This window comes from Stegostoma tigrinum, chromosome 5, assembly GCF_030684315.1.
Source record: "Stegostoma tigrinum isolate sSteTig4 chromosome 5, sSteTig4.hap1, whole genome shotgun sequence".
Lineage (NCBI taxonomy): Eukaryota > Metazoa > Chordata > Chondrichthyes > Orectolobiformes > Stegostomatidae > Stegostoma > Stegostoma tigrinum.
Window position 1 is genome coordinate 11,024,275 of NC_081358.1, and position 22,749 is coordinate 11,047,023.

At 45.1% G+C, this 22,749-nt stretch overlaps 1 protein-coding gene across 5 annotated transcripts in view; it reads left to right on the forward strand.

The window, feature by feature from the left end:
* The window catches only part of amph (amphiphysin), a 208,070-nt gene that overhangs the window by 112,627 nt on the left and 72,694 nt on the right, over positions 1-22,749 (forward strand). For all 5 annotated transcript variants that reach the window (XM_059645826.1, XM_059645824.1, XM_059645825.1 and 2 more), the window contains 4 exons: positions 7,143-7,218; positions 12,312-12,394; positions 16,792-16,942; positions 19,150-19,278. In XM_059645826.1, coding sequence (XP_059501809.1) covers positions 7,143-7,218; positions 12,312-12,394; positions 16,792-16,942; positions 19,150-19,278 — 439 coding nt within the window. The remainder of the gene's footprint in view (positions 1-7,142; positions 7,219-12,311; positions 12,395-16,791; positions 16,943-19,149; positions 19,279-22,749) is intronic.

Here is a 22,749-nt window from a genome sequence, read left to right on the forward strand (position 1 = left end):
AGGCTGGTTCTTTCTTTAAATTTGCAATGTACTAAATATTAAAACGTTAAGAGAAGTTGTAGTAGCGTATTAATTCATGAGTTAACTAGCTTGGAAAGGAGATGTAGCTAGTTAACTAGTGGCTGGTTTAATACTTTTTTCTTATGCTTGAGTCGATTGGTTTCAGAAAATGTAACTAGAGGTCTCTCTTAGTGCTACTTTTCTGCACTAAGTGTTTTGATTGTACAGTGTATAAAGTGGGAGTTTGCTAAGTATGAGAGAGTTTGGTGAGGAGGATGAAGAAATGCTCTTTTCTTCTTTTTTCAGCGTATTGTAGTTGACTCCTACTTTGGTAAGGGGGAAAGAAGCTGAAAGATGAGGAGTGACAGGTCTTTCGACATTTCCAATTATAATAGACAGGTCCAGAGATGTGTAGGTTAGGTAGATTGGCCATGCTAAATTGTATCATAGTATCCAGTGATGTGCTAGATAGGTGGGTTAGCCATGGGAAGTTCAGAGTCACAGGGATTGTGGTAGGGTGTTGGGTCAGGGTAGGATGCTGTTCAGAGGTGTGGACCCAATGGGAAAATGGTCTCCTTCTACACTATAGGGATTCTATGCACCTAAAGTCTATGATTCTACAGATGGGACCTGTACAAGCTGGCCAGCTTGCACCTGAGATAATGGGAACTGCAGATGCTGGAGATTCCAAGATAATAAAATGTGAGGCTGGATGAACACAGCAGGCCAAGCAGCATCTCAGGAGCACAAAAGCTGACGTTTCGGGCCTAGACCCTTCATCAGAGAGGGGGATGGGGGGAGGGAACTGGAATGAATAGGGAGAGAGGGGGAGGCGGACCGAAGATGGAGAGCAAAGAAGATAGGTGGAGAGGGTGTAGGTGGGGAGGTAGGGAGGGGATAGGTCAGTCCAGGGAAGACGGACAGGTCAAGGAGGTGGGATGAGGTTAGTAGGTAGCTGGGGGTGCGGCTGGGGGTGGGAGGAAGGGATGGGTGAGAGGAAGAACCGGTTAGGGAGGCAGAGACAGGTTGGACTGGTTTTGGGATGCAGTGGGTGGGGGGGAAGAGCTGGGCTGGTTGTGTGGTGCAGTGGGGGGAGGGGATGAACTGGGCTGGTTTAGGGATGCAGTGGGGGAAGGGGAGATTTTGAAACTGGTGAAGTCCACATTGATACCATATGGCTGCAGGGTTCCCAGGCGGAATATGAGTTGCTGTTCCTGCAACCTTCGGGTGGCATCATTGTGGCAGTGCAGGAGGCCCATGATGGACATGTCATCAAGAGAATGGGAGGGGGAGTGGAAATGGTTTGCGACTGGGAGGTGCAGTTGTTTGTTGCGAACTGAGCGGAGGTGTTCTGCAAAGCGGTCCCCAAGCCTCCGCTTGGTTTCCCCAATGTAGAGAAAGCCGCACCGGGTACAGTGGATGCAGTATACCACATTGGCAGATGTGCAGGTGAACCTCTGCTTAATGTGGAATGTCATCTTGGGGCCTGGGATGGGGGTGAGGGAGGAGGTGTGGGGACAAGTGTAGCATTTCCTGCGGTTGCAGGGGAAGGTGCCGGGTGTGGTGGGGTTGGAGGGCAGTGTGGAGCGAACAAGGGAGTCACGGAGAGAGTGGTCTCTCCGGAAAGCAGACAGGGGTGGGGATGGAAAAATGTCTTGGGTGGTGGGGTCGGATTGTAAATGGCGGAAGTGTCGGAGGATAATGCGTTGTATCCGGAGGTTGGTAGGGTGGTGTGTGAGAACGAGGGGGATCCTCTTGGGGCGGTTGTGGCGGGGGCGGGGTGTGAGGGATGTGTCGCGGGAAATGCGGGAGACGCGGTCAAGGGCGTTCTCAATCACCGTGGGGGGGAAGTTGCGGTCCTTAAAGAACTTGGACATCTGGGATGTGCGGGAGTGGAATGTCTTATCGTGGGAGCAGATGCGGCGGAGGCGGAGGAATTGGGAATAGGGGATGGAGTTTTTGCAGGAGGGTGGGTGGGAGGAGGTGTATTCTAGGTAGCTGTGGGAGTCGGTGGGCTTGAAATGGACATCAGTTACAAGCTGGTTGCCTGAGATGGAGACTGAGAGGTCCAGGAAGGTGAGGGATGTGCTGGAGATGGCCCAGGTGAACTGAAGGTTGGGGTGGAAGGTGTTGGTGAAGTGGATGAACTGTTCGAGCTCCTCTGGGGAGCAAGAGGCGGCGCCGATACAGTCATCAATGTACCGGAGGAAGAGGTGGGGTTTGGGGCCTGTGTAGGTGCGGAAGATGGACTGTTCCACGTAACCTACAAAGAGGCAGGCATAGCTGGGGCCCATGCGGGTGCCCATGGCCACCCCCTTAGTCTGTAGGAAGTGGGAGGAGTCAAAAGAGAAGTTGTTGAGTGTGAGGACGAGTTCCGCTAGGCGGATGAGAGTGTCGGTGGAGGGGGCCTGGTCGGGCCTGCGGGACAGGAAGAAGCGGAGGGCCTTGAGGCCATCTCCATGCGGAATGCAGGTGTACAGGGACTGGACGTCCATGGTGAATATGAGGTGTTGGGGGCCAGGGAATTGGAAGTCCTGGAGGAGGTGGAGGGCGTGGGTGGTGTCACGGACATAGGTGGGGAGTTCCTGGACCAAAGGGGAGAAAATGGAGTCCAGATAGGTGGAGATGAGTTCGGTGGGGCAGGAGCAGGCTGAGACGATGGGTCGACCAGGGCAGGCAGGTTTGTGGATTTTGGGAAGGAGATAGAAACGGGCTGTGCGGGGTTGGGGAACAATGAGGTTGGAGGCTGTGGGTGGGAGGTCCCCTGAGGTGATGAGGTCATGAATGGTGTTAGAGATGATGGTTTGGTGCTCGGGTGTGGGGTCATGATCGAGGAGGCGGTAGGAGGTGGTGTCGGAGAGTTGGCGTCTGGCCTCGGCGATGTAGAGGTCAGTACGCCATACTACCACTGCGCCACCCTTGTCTGCGGGTTTGATGGTGAGGTTGGGGTTGGAGCGGAGGGAGCGGAGGGCTGCCCGTTCTGCGGGGGAGAGGTTGGAGTGGGTGAGAGGGGTGGAGAGGTTGAGGCGGTTAATGTCTCGACGGCAGTTGGAGATGAAGAGGTCGAGGGAGGGTAGGAGGCCTGGGGGTGGTGTCCAGGAGGAGGACTTGTGTTGGAAGCGGGTGAAGGGGTCAGTGGAAGGAGGGTTGGGTTCCCGGTTGAAGAAGTAGGCATGCAGGCGAAGACGGCGGAAAAACTGCTCTATGTCCGACCGTGACTGGTATTCGTTGATGTGTGGTTGTAGGGGGACAAAGGTGAGCCCCTTGATCAGGACTGACCGTTCGTCCTCAGTCAGTGGGAGGTCTGGGGGGATGGTGAAGATTCGGCAGGGCTCAGGGTGGCTGTCTCCTCTGGGGTTGCAGGCTGTGGAGGTTGTGGGCGGAGCGATGATGTCGTCGGCCGTGGGCGGGGTTCCGTCGGCCGTGGGCGGGGTTCCGTCGGCGTCGGCCGTGGGCGGGGTTCCGTCGGCGTCGGCCGTGGGCGGAGCTGGAATGGTCCAATATCCTTGCTGGGAGGTTTGCTCATCCTGTTGGCAAGGTTTTAAATATGTTTGGAAGGGAGATGAGGCACAGAGTTAATGTAAATCCAGGAGCAAGGCCCATCAAGTACAGAAGGAATGTTAGGATAGTCCAGGAGGCTGAGAAGCTGCATGGGAGGTCAGGAAAGCTTTTGTAATGATAGGTGTTTGGCTGGCAAGGTGGGTGAACTTGGAACTTTGATGAGCACATGAGAATATGGTATTGTTGCAATCACTGAGAAATGTTTTAAGGAAACTGGCAACTCAACATTCAGGGTAGAGAAGTTTAAGGCATGGTGAGTGCGGGTGCGTGTAGGAGAGATAGGCGCATTGTGTTATTGATTAAGGAAACCATCACTGCAGTAATGAGGGAGGATGTCGTAGAAGGCTTTTCAAATAAGCCCATCTGGATAGAACCTAGTAATAAAAAAGGGTTGATCACTTATTTGGTTTATACTATTGGCCTGTCAACAGTAAGATGGAGATAGTGGAGCAGATGTGCAGAGAAATAGGTATCAGGGATTGCAACTTTGCTAACATTAACTAGGATCACTTTGGTGTGAAAGGATTAGACACGGTGGAATTTTTAAAGTGCATCCTGGGGAGCATTAGTGCCAGTATGTAGATAGTCCAACCAGAGATGGGACAGTGTTAGACTTAATCCGAGGGAATGTAGCCGATCAAGTGATTGAAGTGTAAATGAGTGAGCATTTTGCGGATAGTGACCATAACTCTGTAAGTTTCAAAGTCGTTGTGGAAAGGGCTAAAGATAGTGCACAAGTGTCTAAACTGGTGGAAGGCCAATTTATTAAACATTCATTAAACAGGACCTGGCAAACTCAGACTGGTAGCAGCTAATTGCAGAGAAGTCTACATTTGGAAAGTGGGTGCCATTTAAAATTAGTACAGAGTGAGTTCAAGGTCAGTGTGTTCCTGTAAGAGTGAAGGGCAAGGGCAGCAAGCCCATGGAATCCTGGATGTCAAGGGACATTGAGAGTTCAAGAAAAAGAAGAAAGCATATATCTGGTACAGCGCATTCAAAACAGGGGAGACCCTTCAAACAGAGAGTGCAGGGGTAGTAGGAACTGCCGATGCTGGAGAATCTGAGGTAACATGGTGTGGAGCTGGATGAACACAGCAGGCCAAGCAGCATCAGAGCAGCCGAAAACTTGACATTTTGGTTCGGGACCCTTCTTCAGAAATGGGGGCGTGGAAGGGGATTCTGAAATAAATAGGGAGACAGGGGGAGGCAGATAGAAGATCGATAAAGGAGAAGATAGGGTGAGAGGAGACAGACAGATCAAAGAGTCGGGGTTAGAGCCAGTGAAAGTGAATGTAGGTGGAGAGTTAGGGAGGGGATAAGTCAGTCCAGGGGTCAGTCCAGGGAGGTCAAGGTGGGGGGATGAGGTTAGTGTGTAGGAGATAGGGGTGGGGCTTGAGGCGGGAGGAATGGTTAGGGAGGTAGGGACTAGCTGGGCTGGTTTTGGAATGTGGTCGGGGAAGGGGAGATTTTGAAGCTTGTGAAGTCCACATTGATATCATTTGGCTGCAGGGTTCCTAAGCGAAATATGAGATGCTGTTCCTGCATTTTTCGGGTGGCGTCATTGTGGCAATGTAGGAGGCCCAGGATGGACATGTCGTCTGAGGAGTGTTGGGGATGGGGGGGAGTTGAAATGGTTTGCGGCTGGGAGGTGTAGTTGTTTGTTGTGAGCTGAGCGTAGGTGTTCTGCAAAGCTGTCCCCAAGCCTCCGCTTGGTTTCCCCGATGTAGAGGAGGGCACAACAGGAACAGCGGATACAGTAAGTCACATTAATAGATGTGAAGGTGAACATCTGTTTGATGTGAAAAGTGTTCTTATGGCCTGGGATGGGCGTGAGGGGGGAGGTGTAGGGGCAGGTGTAGCACATGCTTCGGTTGCAGGGAAAAGAGCTGGGGGTGGCGGGGCTGGAGGGGAGTGTGGACCAGACAATGGAGTCACGGAGAGAGTGGTCTTTCCGGAGGGACCACTCTCTCCATGGCTCCCTTGTCCGCTCCAGACTGTTTCGCCATGATCAAAACCTCAGAGCTCCTTTGCTAGCACAATTTTGGGTGTCCATGCACACCAAAGACTGCAGTGATTCAAGAAGGCAGTTCGTAATGACTTAGAAAGATGATTGGGGATGGGCAATAAATGTTGGTCTAGGCAGCTACATCCACACGCCATGAACGAATAACAAAATTTCAATTGCTGTGAGCCAGGAATAAATGAATGAATGATTTTCATTGTCGTGTGTATTTTATAATGATAAAATCAGTAAAATACAGAGAAAAGCTTTTCCATGTTGCCATGATCTGGTACCATTTTGAATAGTTTAAGAATAAGGAAGAAAATAAGAAAGATACAGCTTAATGAGAGTCCATTGGTGCTGAGCCAGCTCATCGTCCTCAATGCCTGCATCACCATCCCTCCTCCAACCCCTCGCCACCATCTGCATCAGACCCAACCAATGCTGAAGACGCCACTCTTCAGGTGCCATCTTTCACTGCAGTGCTGAATGCCCTCCTCCACCGCATCACCATTGCCTGCGCAGGACCCACCAACATCATAGTTGCATCTCTCGCTGCTGGGCCCACCTCGCCGACATCAGCATGATGTGCCTCCACCACAGCTTCCCCACCGCCAGCACCGGACCCGACCAAATTTCAAAATTGCCAACTCTCAGCTGCCACTCGGCCTCTCTCTGTACTGGCCTGAAGTGAGTGGGAAATCTTTAGAGTCAGAAAAATTTTTCTGAAAATGTGTCTTTTTATTAAGGATCTTCTAGATTTATTGAACTGAAAGATATAAAATGTTCAGAAAATGTGAGTTTCAGAAAAAAGCAGGCCCACTCACATGAAATACTGCAGATGCTGGCAATTTGAAATAAAAATACAATGTTCTCAGCAGATCTGGCAGCTCCTGTGGACACAGAAACTGAGTTCATGTTTTGTGACTCTTCTTCAGAACTGAAGAGCAGCCATGGCAGATGCAAAACTTCATTTCTATTTCTCTTCTCGTGGACACTGCCAGGCCTACTGCGTTCCTTCAGCACCTGTTTTATTAAAGCAAGTTCAACCCTGACTTTTCCAATTATGGGAGTGGGGTGTTGGAGGAAATCCAGTCACAGTATTAAACCCAGCCTTCAGTGCATGTGTGAAAGCCTGTGTGGAGCTGGAGGAACACAGCGAGCCAGGCAGCATCAGAGGAGCAGGAAAGCTGACGTTTCAGGTTGGGATCCTGCTTCGGAAAATTGGAAAATTTTCTGAAGAAGGGTCCCGACCTGAAACGTCAGTTTTCCTGAATCAAAGCCCTTTCATAAACGAGAAATCTCAATACATCACCACTGTAAAATAAAAATGGTTAACCAGCTTTCTCGCTCCTCTGATGCTGCCTGGCCTGCTGTGTTCCTCCAGCTAGCCACACTGTATTATCTCAGACTCCAGCATTTGCAGTTCTAATTATCTCCATGAAGGCCTGACTTTGGAAGGCTAAAGTCAATATTAAAGGTCTGCTTCATATTGAAAATCACATGATATGATTTCGTTTCTTTTATGTACAATTGAAATAAGATGAGCTTCGCTGACCAGTCATGTTTTCTCTTACAGCCGAATTGGTTTCTATGTCAGCACCTTCAGAAACATCAGCTGTATAGAGTCAAAATTTCACAAGGAGATTGCAGTGGTGAGTGGGCTTTACCTCAGATACACTGAGGGTAAGACAGGTACTGAAAGAGCTGCTCTGTGTTCGGTCTTTTGCTAATTTGACAGATATTAATAGTTTGTTTATTCAGCCTCCCTTAACAGTTGAGATCAATGCAATTTTTACACTATACATGAACGCTGATGTAACTAAGATATGTTTTGAAATATGGAAGGAATTTTCATCCATGTCCCTCCATTTGTCACTCTGTTGAGTTGCCCTTGTGCCATTACTATCGAAATGCTCCAACAGAGACAGAAAGAGAGCACGAGAGCAGTCTGACCCACCATCAGTATGATAAGGGAGTTGAAGAGTGCTGATGAATACAGTGGTTATTATGTCCTCTATCTCAACTTTCATTAATCTAGTCTATTGTTATGTGATTTGAGTTCAAAAGTAGACATGTCTTACTACACTAATACAGGGCTTTTGTAAGCCCACTCTTGGAGTAACGCAGGCAGTTTTTATCTCTGGACCTAAGAAAGGATATAGTTGCCATCGATGGATTGCAACAAAGGTTTACTAGGCTGGTACCAGAAAATGGCAGGGCTGTCCTATCCAGAGAGATTTTCCTTCTACTGGGTCTGCAGTCGTTTGAGTTTAGGAGAATGAGAGGGGATCTAATTGAAATGTATAAATTCTAATGGGGTATTTGAAGGGAAGATGTGTCCTCTAGCTGAAGAATGTAGAAACAGTCACACAATCAGGATATAGAGTGAGCCATTAGGACTGAGGTTGACCATCGTCCGGAGTTCACTGCTGGGTCTCAAAGTATAATCAAGACAGCGATTGATACATTTTTAGGTATTAAAAGGGCATGATGAGAATTAGCCATTTGGGTTGGCAGAGCAGGCTTGAAGGGCTGAATGGCCTACTCCTGCACCTTGTTTCTTTGTACATTAGATTACTGTTTTTTATTTCCCAATTCTTTCTCCCACACACCAGGACTAATAGTCTAGGTTTCAGCAGGTCATGAAAGAAGACGTCTTTGACCTTGTTTGCTAACAACAGAGGCTACAGTGTGGGGTTTATAGGGTGGTTTGTTGGATGGTGAAATTACAGATGGTGAGATCACATGAAATAAGCTAATGACATGTTAACCGAGCTTCAAATTAGGAGCATGTAGCTACTTGGACAATCTGAATTTGCTCTTAATGTACCAGAAGTGGTGCCTTCTTACAATTGATTCTGAAGGTAATGGACAATGGTAAGTGCCATTTAACTACTTTAGCTGATATGCAGGAAAATTTGGATGATGTAAGTGGTGGGGATTGTAAATGCTTGCAGCTTTGATTCATTGATCTTGTCATGGACACAATCAGTTATGTAGTTGTTACAGTACATGGTCTGTTAGTTATTCGAAGACCTAATGTAATACAACTAGGCAAATAATTGAATGTGGGTATTGTTAATCTACTCACCCAAGTTTATAGCAGCAATGTGGTAACCTTAGATGTTAATACTGCACCACATGGATGAGATTTTTCTGTCCTTAGAGGGGGCTATAGCTACAGGTTCTCCTTGGGTCAATTCTGCACTTTGACTACAGAGATGTTCGACAGGTCCAGTTCATGCAGGGTATTCTGTAATTGGTTCAGGAGCAAGGCTGGTAAAATTGGAGGCATCTTTTGATTGTAGGATCAAACTTACCTTTTTAATTTGAACATAGGAAACACGAACTATATAATGGTCAACATGTTACATTTGCTAGAAGGAACCATTTCCTAGTGGCCACGCGATCTTCCATCATGGTGACCTTATACAGTTTTATTAAATCATGAGGGTCATGGATAGGGTGAGTAGGTAATATCTTTTTCCCAGTGTACACGAGTCCAAAACTAGAGGGTATAGGTTTAAGCTGAGAGGGAAAGATTTAAAAGGGACCTAAGGAGCAATGTTTTCACACAGAGGGTGGTGTGTGTACAGAATAAGCTGCCAGAGGAAGTGATGGACGCTGGTACAATTACACCATTTTAAAGGCATCTGGATGGGTACATGAATAGGGAGGGTTTAGAGGGATGTGGGCTTGCAAATATGACTAGATTAATTTCGGATATCAGTTCAGCATGGACGAGTTGGACCGGAAGGCTGTTCCCATCTGTACATCTCTATGATTCTTTGACTTCCCAATGATGATATAAACTATATTTTGTTTACGTATTCACATGAACCCTTTATACATAAAACTATACGAATTAAGGAGAAGGTCATTCAGTATCTCAACCTTGCTCTGTTACATAATAGGATCCTGCCTGATTTCATCACTCTGCATTTCTGCCTACCTCAGTTAACCTTTCACCTCCTTGCTTATCAAGAGTCTGTCTACCTCTGCCTTAAAAATAATCAAAGGCTGTGCTCCCACTACATTTTCTGGAAAAGAATTCCAAAGAATCATGATTCTCTGAGAATAGAAGTTCACCTCGCTCCTGTCTTGACTCTCTTTTGTTTTAAACAGTGATTCCTATTCTACACTCTGTTGGGATGGTAATGAGGTCAGCCAGGTGGATCTCATAGAATGTGAGTTCCCTGACTGGGGCTGTTAATCTGGTCCAATTGGGGAGCCCTGGCTAACAGACAGAAACAGGAGTGTCAGACATCCTGTTCAGTCTGAGAGCTGGCTCTGAGGAAGCTGTGTCAGTGTCAAGGACTCTCCTCATGTAAATAAAGGGTGATGATGATGGGATACCGGCCTCTGTGGAGTTATTTCAGACTTTTTCTCTGAGGCTGGTACTTTGTACCACATAGTACTGATGAAACTGGGTTGTTAAGTATATACAAGGTTGAGATAGACATATTTATAATCATTAAGGTCATCAAAGGTTATGGAATAAATGAAAAAGTGGAGTTGGAGATTATCAGATGACCTCATTGAATGGCAGACCGAGCTTGGTGACCTACTTCTCCTCCAATGTTTTATGATCTTATGGTCCAATAGGAAACATTCTGTCAATGTTTATGCTATCAAAGTCCCTCAAGATCTTGTATGTTTGAAATAAGTCACCTCTTACTCATCTTAACTCCAGCAGATACAAGCCTAGCCAGTCCAACCTTTCCTCACAAGACAACCTGCCCATTCTAGGTATTCATCTAGTAAACCTCCTCTGAAATTTGTCCAATGACTTTACATCCTCCCTTAAGTAAGATCTAACTCATACTGTACACAGTACTCCAGATGTGGTCTCGCCATGCCCTGTATAAAATGCAGAATAACTAGCCCTCCTGCTTTTATATACAATAAAAAGTAACATTCTAAGAGCTTTCCATTTACTTGCTGTACATCCTTCATAATATTTTTTCAATCCATGCACTAGGATATCCAAATCCCTCTGCAAATCAAAGTTCTACAATCGCTCAACAATTAAGGATCATGATCCTTTTTCAATCTTTCAGCAAAAATGGACAATTGCACTTTTTGCCACATTACACACCATTTGCCAAATCTTTGCCCACACACTTAACTCATCTATATCACTTTGTACTGCACAGGGCAGATGGGAGGCAGTTCAATGGTGAGTCAAAGCTGATATTGGGCTGAGAACCCAATAATGCTGGTGATCTGAAGGAATGATCCCGCACGAATTTCCTGCTGGGATCGGGGCTTTGGAAGGAAGCAGTGAGACATGAGACGTGGCTCAACAACTCCAGTGGTCAAAGCAATTCCCAGTACTGCATGCAACTCACGAGACTTGCAGTTAATATTTGCAGGATTCATTATATGACAAACATACAGCCAAAGCTGCTTAGTATAGTTTCCAGCCCCTTGGTGTTTTGTGGCTGAAAAGACACAGATGGTGGCCTTTCCCTACAGGCGTTGGTACTGATGGGATAATGTTTCCGTGAAGCGACCAATCAGTGTGGCGCTTTAGAGCACACCATTGTGCTTAGTGGTTTGGGAGAGGGGTTGCGAACACATTTATGTCAAGTTGTCAAGTGATACATAGCATCCAGAGTTCAGCGATGAACACAATGATGAGTGAGTGACAGAATTCATGCCTGATATTTATGAAATTTGTTGATTCCTCACATCAGTATGAAAGCCCCCTGGCTCACAGCATTGCACCTTTGTTCACAGATGATTCTTGCCACACCCTTTTTATTTCAGGTAAAGCCCAGTGACGTCACTGCTGACTCTTCAGTGTACTCTGTGTTCCCCTGAGCATTGTTGTGCTTATTCTGGTGGGAGGGTTGGGAAGCATACTTGGCTGGGGCTCTTAAGTCACATACCCTATAGACCTGTACATTAATTCACTTCTCACACCAGTATCTCAATCTCCTGACTAGTTCCTGGCTAACACTTTTGGCAATCAATGGCCTTGAGTAAAGAAGTTCTTTGTAATACCTGTTTTAAATGCACTTTTCCAGCAACTTATTTTGTCTGGTGCATTCTATATCCTTCACCTACTATGAGGTAATATTCTGGGCGTGTCATTTAATCATTTGCACACCTAAATGAAGCTTCTCTCCTCTCAAGGTGTTCTCTGCTGATCTCTCTAATATTTCCTCAGAACTCACCTCATCAGTGCTAAAGATTATTCTTTAATATTTAATGGATCATTATCCATCATTATTCCAAATAACTTTGTTCTATTTCTCTCACCTTGTACAGACAACGGTATAAATTATTTGCATTAAAAAAATCATTGAAAATTATAAGCAAAACCTTGAAATATATAATGTGATTTGAAGCTGAAATAAAACTTTGTAAGACTGCAGTATATTTCAGGGATTTCACCAGTGAACAGATCTAATTCCTGGCTCTCATCATTCTTGGACCCACTGATCTCAATGCTGGAATAAACTCTCCTGCTGCTCAATGCACTGTGTCCTCAAAATCTACACTCTTTTAATCTCTATTTTTGTGGTTTAAAGAGGAATCCTTTATAATATGAATGGTATTTTCACTTAATTACTGAACAATAGATGGGCTTCTGCAGGGAGTGAGCATCTTGTAGCAATTACACTCTGATGTTTCCTTGTGTTATTCATTGAAGACTATATTGAGAGTCTAGAACTAAGAATACCTGCTCATGACACTTTGAGTGTTTATGTCACACTTGTACCTTTCTGTTTTCTAGCTGTTTCACAAACTCTATGAAATCATGAGTAAACTCGGAGAGCAGCATGCTGATAAGGCATTTAGTATCCAAGGTGCACCAAGGTATCGTATGTATTGAAAACTTAAATCCATCAATGCCTCGGTTTCAAATAAACTTGCACAACTTTTTGGACAAACGTAGACGACTGTTTTACGTTCAGAGAACAAAGACAGCACAGGAACAGGCCCTTCAGCCCTCCAAGTCTGTGCTGACACATTTTGCCCTTCCATACTAAAACAGTCTTCACTTACAGGATCCATATCCCTCTATTTCCTTCTATTCACATATTCGTTCAGGTGCTTCCTGAATGCTGCTATTGTGTCTGTTTCTTTAATCTCATCTGGCAGCCCATTCTAGGCACTTACCACCTTTTGTATGAAAAACTTGCCTTGAACATCTCTTTTAAACTCCACTACCCTCCCCTACCTCAGCACCTTGAACCTGTGCCCCCTCGCATTTGACCACTCCACCTGGGAAAAGGCCTCATACTTTCTACTCTATCTATGCCATTCACAACCCTATAAATTTCTATTAGTTCATCCCTCACCTCCTACATTCCAGTGAAAATAAATCCAGTCTGTCCAACCTTCCTTCATAGCTCAAATCCCTCATACCAGGCAAATTCCTGGTAAACCTTACCTGTACCCACTCCAAGGCATCCGCATCCTTCTGGTGAGATATTAAGAACTGCTGATGCTGGAATCTGAGATAACACAGTGTGGAGCTAGATGAACACAGCAGACCAAGCAGCATCAGACGAGCAGGAAAGCTCCGCACTGTGTTATGTCATCCTTCTGGTAGTGTGGTGACCAGAACTGTATGCAATATTCCAAAGTGTGGCCTAACTAAAGTTGCACATAAGCTGCAACATAACTTGCCTATCCTTATGTTCAATGCCCCTTACAAGCATGCCATAAGCTTTTTGTTTACTACCTTATCTGCCTGCACAGCCACCTTCAGTGATCTGTAGACCTGTACACCCAGATCCCTCTACATATCAATACTCGTAAGGGTTCTGCCATTCCCTGTATAATTTCCACCTGTACTGGACCTTCCAAAATGCATCACCTCACATTTGTCTGGATTAAACTCCACTGCCATTTTTCTGCCCATGCCTCCAACTGATTTATATCCTGCTGCGACAATCCTTTGACAATCCTCCTCACTATCCGCAACTCCAGCAATCTTTGATTTGTCTGCAAATTTACTAATTAGACCAGTTACCCTTTCCTTCAAATCATTTATGTAGACTATGAACAGCAGAGGTCCCAGCAATGATCCCTGTGGAACACCACTAGTCATAGCCCTCCACTCCACCGCTACCCTCGGCCTCCTATGACTAAGCCAATTCTGTATCCATCCAGCCAGCTCACCCCTGATACCATGTGACTTCACCTTTTGTAGCAGTCTGCCATGAGGGACCTTGCCAAATGCATTACTGAAGTAGAAAACACCAACTCCTTTCCCCCATCAATCATCTTCATCAACTTCTCAAAAAACTCAATCAAGTTAGTGAGGCACCACCTCCTTGAACAAAGCCATGCTTTCTATTACTAATAAGTCCATTTGCTCCTAAGGTGCATTTGGATCTTTTCCCTGAGAATCTTTACCAACAATTTCTCTACCACCGACTTGAGGCAAACAGACCTGTAACTTCCTGGATTATCCTTGTTCTCCATCTTAAACAGTGGGACAACACTGGCTATTCTTCAGATCTCCTGGGACCTCACCTGTGGCCAAAGTGGATCGAGGTTCCCCAAGAAAGTAGGTTTTGTATATCTGGAGGAGGGTAGCTTTAGTGTAACCCTTGCTCCAGACAGGAAACTGGTTGGGTCAGACCAAGCCTCCAGCTTTTTGCCTGCTCAATTTTACTTTTCATTATTGCTTAAATTTCTTGCTCACACTGCCCCCTAATAACAGTCTTGTTTTGTTACTAGATACCACTGAGGTAGTCTATTTCTTTTTGAAAACCTCACATTTATTGGTATTATTAAATTGTGTAGGGTTTGGTTAGCTCACTTGGTTAGATGATGCAAGTGTGTGCGAATAAAGCCAAGAGCACAGGTTCACCCCAGCTGTGGTAGACCATGAAGGTCTACCATTTAGTTACACATCAGTTACAATCTGATTGAATGCTGCAACAGGCTCAAGAAGCCGAATGGCCTATTCTTATTCCTTAATGACCGTGTAATTGAGTGTTCAAGTCTTCTAGGAAAATTAGGATCAATATTAATACACTAAAGTCACACACAATGTTAATATTGTAGGTACAGTTAATCTCAGGATTTTCACTATGTTTGAGCCTGAGTTCTGAATCCAGGTTATCAATATAGAACAATACAAAGAGGAGGGGGAAAAGTCTCCACTGCAGGGTATAATCTGTAAATGTCTGGATGTCATATGCTATAGTGGTTCAGGAAAATCCCTTGAAATGGAAGTCTAGAATCTCACCTCCTAATAACAGGCCTCCCTTACTCTCTTAAAGATAAAGGAAGAATTGCTTGCATGCTGAAAAATAGATAGTCCCATATGCAACTTTGGTTTAATATTCATGCTCATGCAATCCCATTACCTAGAAAATAAATGCATGACTTTGGACAGTCTCCTGTGGGGAAAATGTTACCTCAACATTCGAGGCAATAGAGGCCATACATGTGTAAGTTTCACATCAGAAATGTTTTGGGGAACTTTTAAGTGCAGTAGTGTGTTTGAATGTAGCTACATGTTTAGGTGTATGTTCGTGTATATGTGAGCCTGTGTGTTTGTGCATGCAAATGTATCCAAAACCTGAATACGCCGTATGCGCAGTTGTATGATTCACGGTTCTCCACCTAATCCAGGTGCTACATAAACAAAATCCTGCATTCAATCACTTTTGTAAAACTGTCGATTAATATACTCAAACTACACTGTACTTGACCAAGTCTCAGGACACCCTCATTGTTAGCTTGTTACCATGCTGCATTATATCAATGGCTCATGTTTATTCTCTAGGAGGAGGCATTGCATCAGGGAATGGCACAACAGAATTGAGAAGTACATGATTTAATTACAAAACAAGCTGTTTAACCTCAGGATTGCTGTCTGGATTAACGTTCCAAACTATTTTACATTTACATCACCATCTCAGAATAATGATGATGTCTGCAAAATGTGGGTCTGACTCCTGCTTTCTTTTGCAGATAAAATAAAACCCAGTAAGACTCCATGATGGACTATAGTAAGAGCTGTGGAAGGAGATTAAATGGATGGAGTAGAATCAAGTAAACAGTTGAGTGTGTACAGGCTACAGAAAGGAGTCTAAGTGGGTGGAATAGAAACTACATAGTGCAATACGCATGGGTTATGAAATGAGTTTAAATGATAAGGAGAGCATCTGTAAAAGGATAGATTATGTATGGTCTGTGGAAGGAGCTCAATTGGTAGTGCTTCTGCACGAGGGTCAGGTGTACACAGCTGTAGAAGGAGATTGGAATGAGTGTCTGTTGGGTGTGAAAAGAGAGGGTATGATTGAAAGGGCCATTCTCAATGCTTGTTTCATTATTTTCTGTTATTGCTTAGTTACTGTTTCTGTAAGCCTAATTTAATCACAACTGGATTCTGAAGCGATCTTTAAGCAATTTCACTGAAGGGTGTTTTACGTTTTCAATGATTGACAGTTGGATATTATCAAATGTTTGATATTATTTCACACTTTTTTTTGCTACTGTTGACAAAGGAGTTGGAGGTAGGATTGAAGAGTCTGTCTGACGTAGATGGAGTTGAAGTACAAATGATTAGATTTTGATTGTAGCTAGGAATACTAAATCATGTGAGCTTTAGACCTGCTATGAGGCTTAATCTTGGTCTTCTGCCCAAAAGTAAAATGAAGCAAAATTATTGCCAGCTGGTAAACCCGATCAATGTTTGATATTGTCCCTGCTGACTGTTACTGTTAATCCACGTGCATTTGTATGATGTCTGTTGTTGCTCTTCGTGTTTAGTTATTGCTTTTATATACATAGCTAAAGCCTTTATAATTAGTCTAATGTAATTCCTGCTTATGTTTTAGAATTAAAAAGCAGATAGTTTAAAGCAAGCAATATGAAACAAACTTTTCAACCTCAGGATTGCCTTCTGGATAAATGTCTCCAAACCATTTGCACTTTATCTCCATTTCAGGGTAAATGTTGAGAATACAAATATGTATTGTAGCTGCATTTTCAAGGGAAAGTTGCTAGCACTGTGTGGTTTAGCGTTGCAGTGAAAGTTGAAGCTCTAACTTTAATTTGAATAACACTTCACATAGCAACAGCACAAGTCCTAGAAGCTTGTGTGCAGAGTGTTCGGCTGGTGAATGGAGGAAGTAAGCACTGTTTAGGTCTAGATTAGTGTTTAGAATGAATGTTTCTGCAAGTGTTGAATCTTCTTTTAATGTCACTATTTGATTTAAGTTGTATTTTCTGTTGTCCTGTTACAGTGACTCAGGCCCATTGAGAATTTCCAAGACCCCAACACCACCAGAAGAACCATCTCCACCCAGTAGCCCAGTGACCAGTCCTAACCATAGTTTAGCACCTTTAGCAGCATCACCAGCTCATACTCCGAATCGTCCCAAGTCACCATCTCAGGTAAAGTTTAAAAAAAGAACATAAATGGTAGGGATGCCAAATTAAGGTATAGTGCAGTTGTATTCAATGGAACAGGCAAACCAAACATTTTCTTCTTGAAGTGTAACTTCTTGTGCTGAGACGTTTATGCATAGGTAAGTTTGAACCATTGAAAACTGCTTTAAAGGATTATAAAGAATGGACATCAAAGTTATGAGAAGAAGGAAAGAAAATGTATGTGCAAATATGTAAAATGTTGCAAATGCACTATTCGTGCAGTGCTGTCAGGCATATGTTTTTGGTGCAGGGGTCTTGATAAATTTTAACACTTCATTTATGTGGGACAAATGCCTGATGCCACTTTTCTGCGTTCTCTGCCCGAGTATTCAGAGGCTCAGTAATCCGTTGCTGTAGGTAATGACAGCAAGTGACCTAGTCCCTTTCCTGTTTGTGCACCTGGGCCTTTCGTATAGTCCACACAAAAAATCTGGGCCTGCATAAGCCTAACTGATCTACTGATAGGCAAGGAAACGAGGCCAGTGGCATACTGGATTCAAAAATTCCAGAGAAGTGCAGGCTTGGATTTTAGGTAATCTATCTCCTCATTGGAACAATTCCCAATATTTGGGAACGTTGACACCTTTACACAGCCCATAAACATAGGCCAACTCTCAGCAGGCATGGCTTCTACTTCTATAGACCAATAGAACAGTGTGGAAACAGGCCATTCGGCCCAAAGGGTCCACACTGACCAAGCCTCTGAAAAGTATCCCTCCCCGATCTATCCCCCTCTGCATTTCCCATGGCTAATCCACCTAGCCTGCACATCCCTGAACACTATGGGCAATTTTCCATGGCCAATCCACCCTGACCTAAACATCTTTGGACTGTGGGAGGAAACCGGAGCACCCGGAGGAAACCCACGCAGACACGGGGAGAATGTGCAAACTCCACACAGACAGTCGCCCGAGGGTGGAATCGAACGTGGATCCCTGGTGCTGTGAGGCTGCAGTGCTAACCACTGGTCCTCTAGACTATTTGCATTCCCAGGCAGTTGAAGAACTTGCCCCGGCCACAATCCCTTTAAAGTTGTTGTTCAATGAGGGGACAGCGGACCTAGTAGTTTTGTACCCACCCACAACAACGCCAACAGACCAGAGTTCCATCCCAAAATATGAACATCATAAACTGTACACCTTACTGCCCCACTAACATTTTCAAAAACACTCTCCCCACCAAATGCAAAACTAAGCTAAAATTGATCAAGTTATTTACCTGCGAGAATAGCTACTTGGGGGTGGGGTCCTTTAGGACGGGCTAATGATGTGATCAGGATCTGAGTGCAATTTTGACTCGTTAGTGTGATCAGGAAGCAGCAGTTAGCTTCCTACCGCTAATGGCAACATAGCTATGACTTAGAGGTGATGGGCTAGCAGTATTATCGCTGGACTGTTAATCCAGAGACCCAGATAATGTTCTGGGGACCTGGGTTCAAATCCCGCCATGGCAGATGGTGGAATTTGAATTCAATAAAATGTTTGGAAATAAAGAATCGAAGATGGCTGTGAATCCATTGTCGATTGTCATAAAAAAAATCTGGTTCACCAACATCCTTTAGGGAAAGAAATTGCCATCCTTACCTGGTGTGGCCTACATGTGACTCCAGACCCACAGCAATGTGGTTAACTGTCCTCTGGGTAATTAGGAATGGTCAATAAACCCTGCCTACACAGTGATGCGCTCATCTTGTGAATGAATAAAGAATAAAAAGACTGGGAACAGAAGCCTGAAACTAACAAAAGCTCTGTCCCAGGGGCCCTGCCAACAGCTGGACTCCAAGCCACATGATGCCCTGCCTGTCCCATCAGGACTGTTGTGAAATCAGTCAGTAGGATTAAAACGTGGCCAGCAATTTTGAATATTCCGGATCTCATAAATGGGAGGACAATTAAGCAAGTTATGTTTGTGTTCCTGCGCAAAAACTGTCTGCCTGCGTATAATCATGGGCCCGTTGAAAATATTGAGTGCCAGAAGTGCCTCTTCTTAAGTTCTTTTCCACAACTCGATTAAAATGAAAGGACAGGAATTCCAACACTTCAGTCCACGTGTCCTCACAGTCAAGTTCCTGTTAGATTACAGGATCTGCGAGCTTTGTTGTTTCTCTCTGTGTCAGTCTTGTTTTCATTCCTCTCTCTGTTTTATTTCTCCCTCCACGCTGCTTTTTCCAGCTCAGAAAAGGCCCTCCAGTTCCACCACCTCCGAAACTCACCCCAACAAAGGAGCTGCAGAAGGAAAACATCATCAACTTCTTTGAGGACAACTTTGTTCCTGAGATCAATGTCACCAGCCCATCACAGGTCAGTTGATTTTATAGCTGTACATTTTACTCATGTCTACAAGGTTTATTTCATAGAAGACGTGAAGGACAAGTGTAGGCCAAGGGTATGCGAGCACACATTACTGACCCCTTTCCAGTGGGAACAGAGGCTACACAGGAGACTAAACTTGTCACTGTTTCAGAAAGGGATACAAACATTTGCTTTTATTAACTATGCTTACTATTCACCATGCTAGTTCGGTGAAGGAAAAATATTATTTTTGTATAATAAAATGTGAGGCTGGATGAACACAGCAGGCCCAGCAGCATCTCAGGAGCACAAAAGTTGACGTTTCGGGTCCAGACCCTTCATCAGAGAGGGGGATGGGGTGAGGGAACTGGAATAAATAGGGAGAGAGGGGGAGGCGGACCGAAGATGGAGAGAAAAGAAGATAGGTGGAGAGGAGAGTATAGGTGGGGAGGTAGGGAGGGGATAGGTCAGTCCAGGGAAGACGGACAGGTCAAGGAGGCAGGATGAGGTTAGTAGGTAGGAAATGGATGTGCGGCTTGGGGTGGGAGGAAGGGATGGGTGAGAGGAAAAACAGGTGAGGGAGGCAGAGACGGGCTGGACTGGTTTTGGGATGCATTGGGTGGAGGGGAAGAGCTGGGCTGGTTGTGTGGTGCAGTGGGGAGAGGGGACGAACTGGGCTGGTTTTGGGATGCAGTGGGGGAAGGAGAGATTTTGAAGCTGGTGAAGTCCACATTGATACCATTGGGCTGCAGGGTTCCCAAGCGGAATATGAGTTGCTGTTCCTGCAAACTTCGGGTGGCATCATTGTGGCACTGCAGGAGGCCCATGATGGACATGTTGTCTAAAGAATGGGAGGGGGAGTGGAAACGGTTCGCGACTGGGAGGTGCAGTTGTTTATTGCGAACCGAGCGAAGGTATTCTGCAAAGCGGTTCCCAAGCCTCCGCTTGGTTTCCCCAATGTAGAAGAAGCCACACCGGGTACAATGGATACAGTATACCACATTGGCAGATGTGCAGGTGAACGTCTGCTTCCTCTACATTGGGGAAACCAAGCGGAGGCTTGGGTACCGCTTTGCAGAACACCTCCGCTCGGTTCGCAATAAACAATTGCACCTCCCAGTCGCGAACCATTTCCACTCCCCCTCCCATTCTTTAGACGACATGTCCATCATGGACCTCCTGCAGTGCCACAATGATGCCACCCGAAGGGTGCAGGAACGGCAACTCATATTCCGCTTGGGAACCCTGCAGCCCAATGGTATCAATGTGGACTTCACCAGCTTCAAAATCTCCCCTTCCCCCACCGCATCCCAAAACCAACCCAGTTCGTCCCCTCTCCCCACTGCACCACACAACCAGCCCAGCTCTTCCCCTCCACCCAATGCATCCCAAAACCAGTCCAACCTGTCTCTGCCTCCCTAACCTGTTCTTCCTCTCACCCATCCCTTCCTCCCAACCCAAGCCGCACCTCCATCTCCTACCTACTAACCTCATCCTGCCTCCTTGACCTGTCCGTCTTCCCTGGACTGACCTATCCCCTCCCTACCTCCCCACCTATACTCTCCTCTCCACCTATCTTCTTTTCTCTCCATCTTCGGTCCGCCTCCCCCTCTCTCCCTATTTATTCCATTTCCCTCTCCCCATCCCCCTCTCTGATGAAGGGTCTAGACCCGAAATGTCAGCTTTTGTGCTCCTGAGATGCTGCTTGGCCTGCTGTGTTCATCCAGCCTCACACTTTATTATCTTGGATTCTCCAGCATCTGCAGCTCCCATTATCTCTGATATTATCTTTGTATTTAGGCTTTCTTAACTCCTGCATATCTCAATGCACTTCACAGCTAATAAAATGCTCTTCAATTTTAGCCATGATTATAATTTACAGGATATTGCTGCACAGCCAATGTCCACAACTGCAATGAGGTGACTGACCAGGTACCTGTTTTGTGAAATCTTGGCTGAGGGATAAATGTTGGCCAGGGCAACAGAGAGGAGCTCCTCTGCTTTACTTTACCTTGTAGTTGAGGGAACTTGAATGTCCACTCGATCAAGCAGACAGGGCGTCAGTTTGATGTCTCATCGGTAACACAACAATCCCTCAGTATTTCATTGAGGCATCAGTCTAGATTGCATGCTGAAGGGGTCAATCCTGGAAACCTCTGCCTGACAAAGTTATGGGAATACACGTCATTGACCATGATTTAAGAAGAATGCTAGCCGCGACCTTTTATAGGGAAAGGTATAAGTACTGGCCTTCCCAGCAACATTTACAACCTGCAAGTGATTTCTTTTATGGTTCTGATCTAGGGCACAAACCCACAACCTCCTAACTCAGAGCAAAGACCACTCACACTGATCCAAGCCTGACACGTACATAGTGTCTAGGAATCATGTCAGTGCGTAATTTTTACATTGCGCTAACTACATTCTCGATTACATATTTTTAGTTAAAGCTGCAAAGTACTGGGTTTGCAAAGTACTTGTAGATGGTTTATTTTGCCCTGTAAATTCAGCATTAATGGCTTAACTTTTCATGTTTAGTGTTCAGGCGTAGTCCTTCTGTGGCAGGAACATGTATGGGCTTGCATTGTTCATGACGTTCAGTTCAAGATAGTAACATAATCATGGGTCGTATATAGAAAATCAGCAAGAAAATTCTTACATCCAGACCCTAAGGATGTACATCCGAGTCGAAGTAAGGCAAAAATTCCCAGAGAGGTGATGGTCTAATGCTATTATCGCTTGTGACCCAGCTAATGTTCTGGGAGCCCAGATACAAGTTGCACCATGACTCTTAGAATTCAGAGTCAAATGATGACTGTGAATCAATTGTCAAGTGTTGGTGAAAAATCCATCTGGTTCACTTGTCCTTGAGGGAAGTAAACTGCCATCCTTACCTGGCCTGGATTATATGTGACTCCATACCCACAGCAAAGTGGTTGTCTCTTAACTGCCCTCTGGGCAATTAGGGATGGGCAATAAATGCTGTTTGGCCAGCAACACCCGCATCCTATGAATGAATAAAAAAAATTTGAAGTGTCTGCTCTAAAGTGTGAAAATTTAGCTAATTATAGTTACATTCTGACTCGTTTGATATTCAGTCAAGTTCACAGCTCGGAGTTCTTACTATTTTCAAACTTTCTGTGCAATCTTCGACTGCATTTCTCAGCAAAGATTCATTTGCCAAATAGATGGGGGAACACAGTCCTGAGAATGATTTTGCTTAAAAATTAACATTCAGGGCAGAATCCTTCATGCAACACATGCACTTTCTGGTGTTTCAGCGGTTGGCACTAATAGCCGTTCTGCAGTCTTTATGTTCTTGTTCACATGATCCATCTTAAAGTAGCACATTCCAAAATCTGAGTGTGCTAAACTTCTCCCACCAGTTCATCTGAAGAAAACGTGTGTTTGCGCAGGCATTTATATAATTACTAATGCCCAAAGGGGCAGGGCAGGGTTGTGAGAGCCCTTAAGGACCAA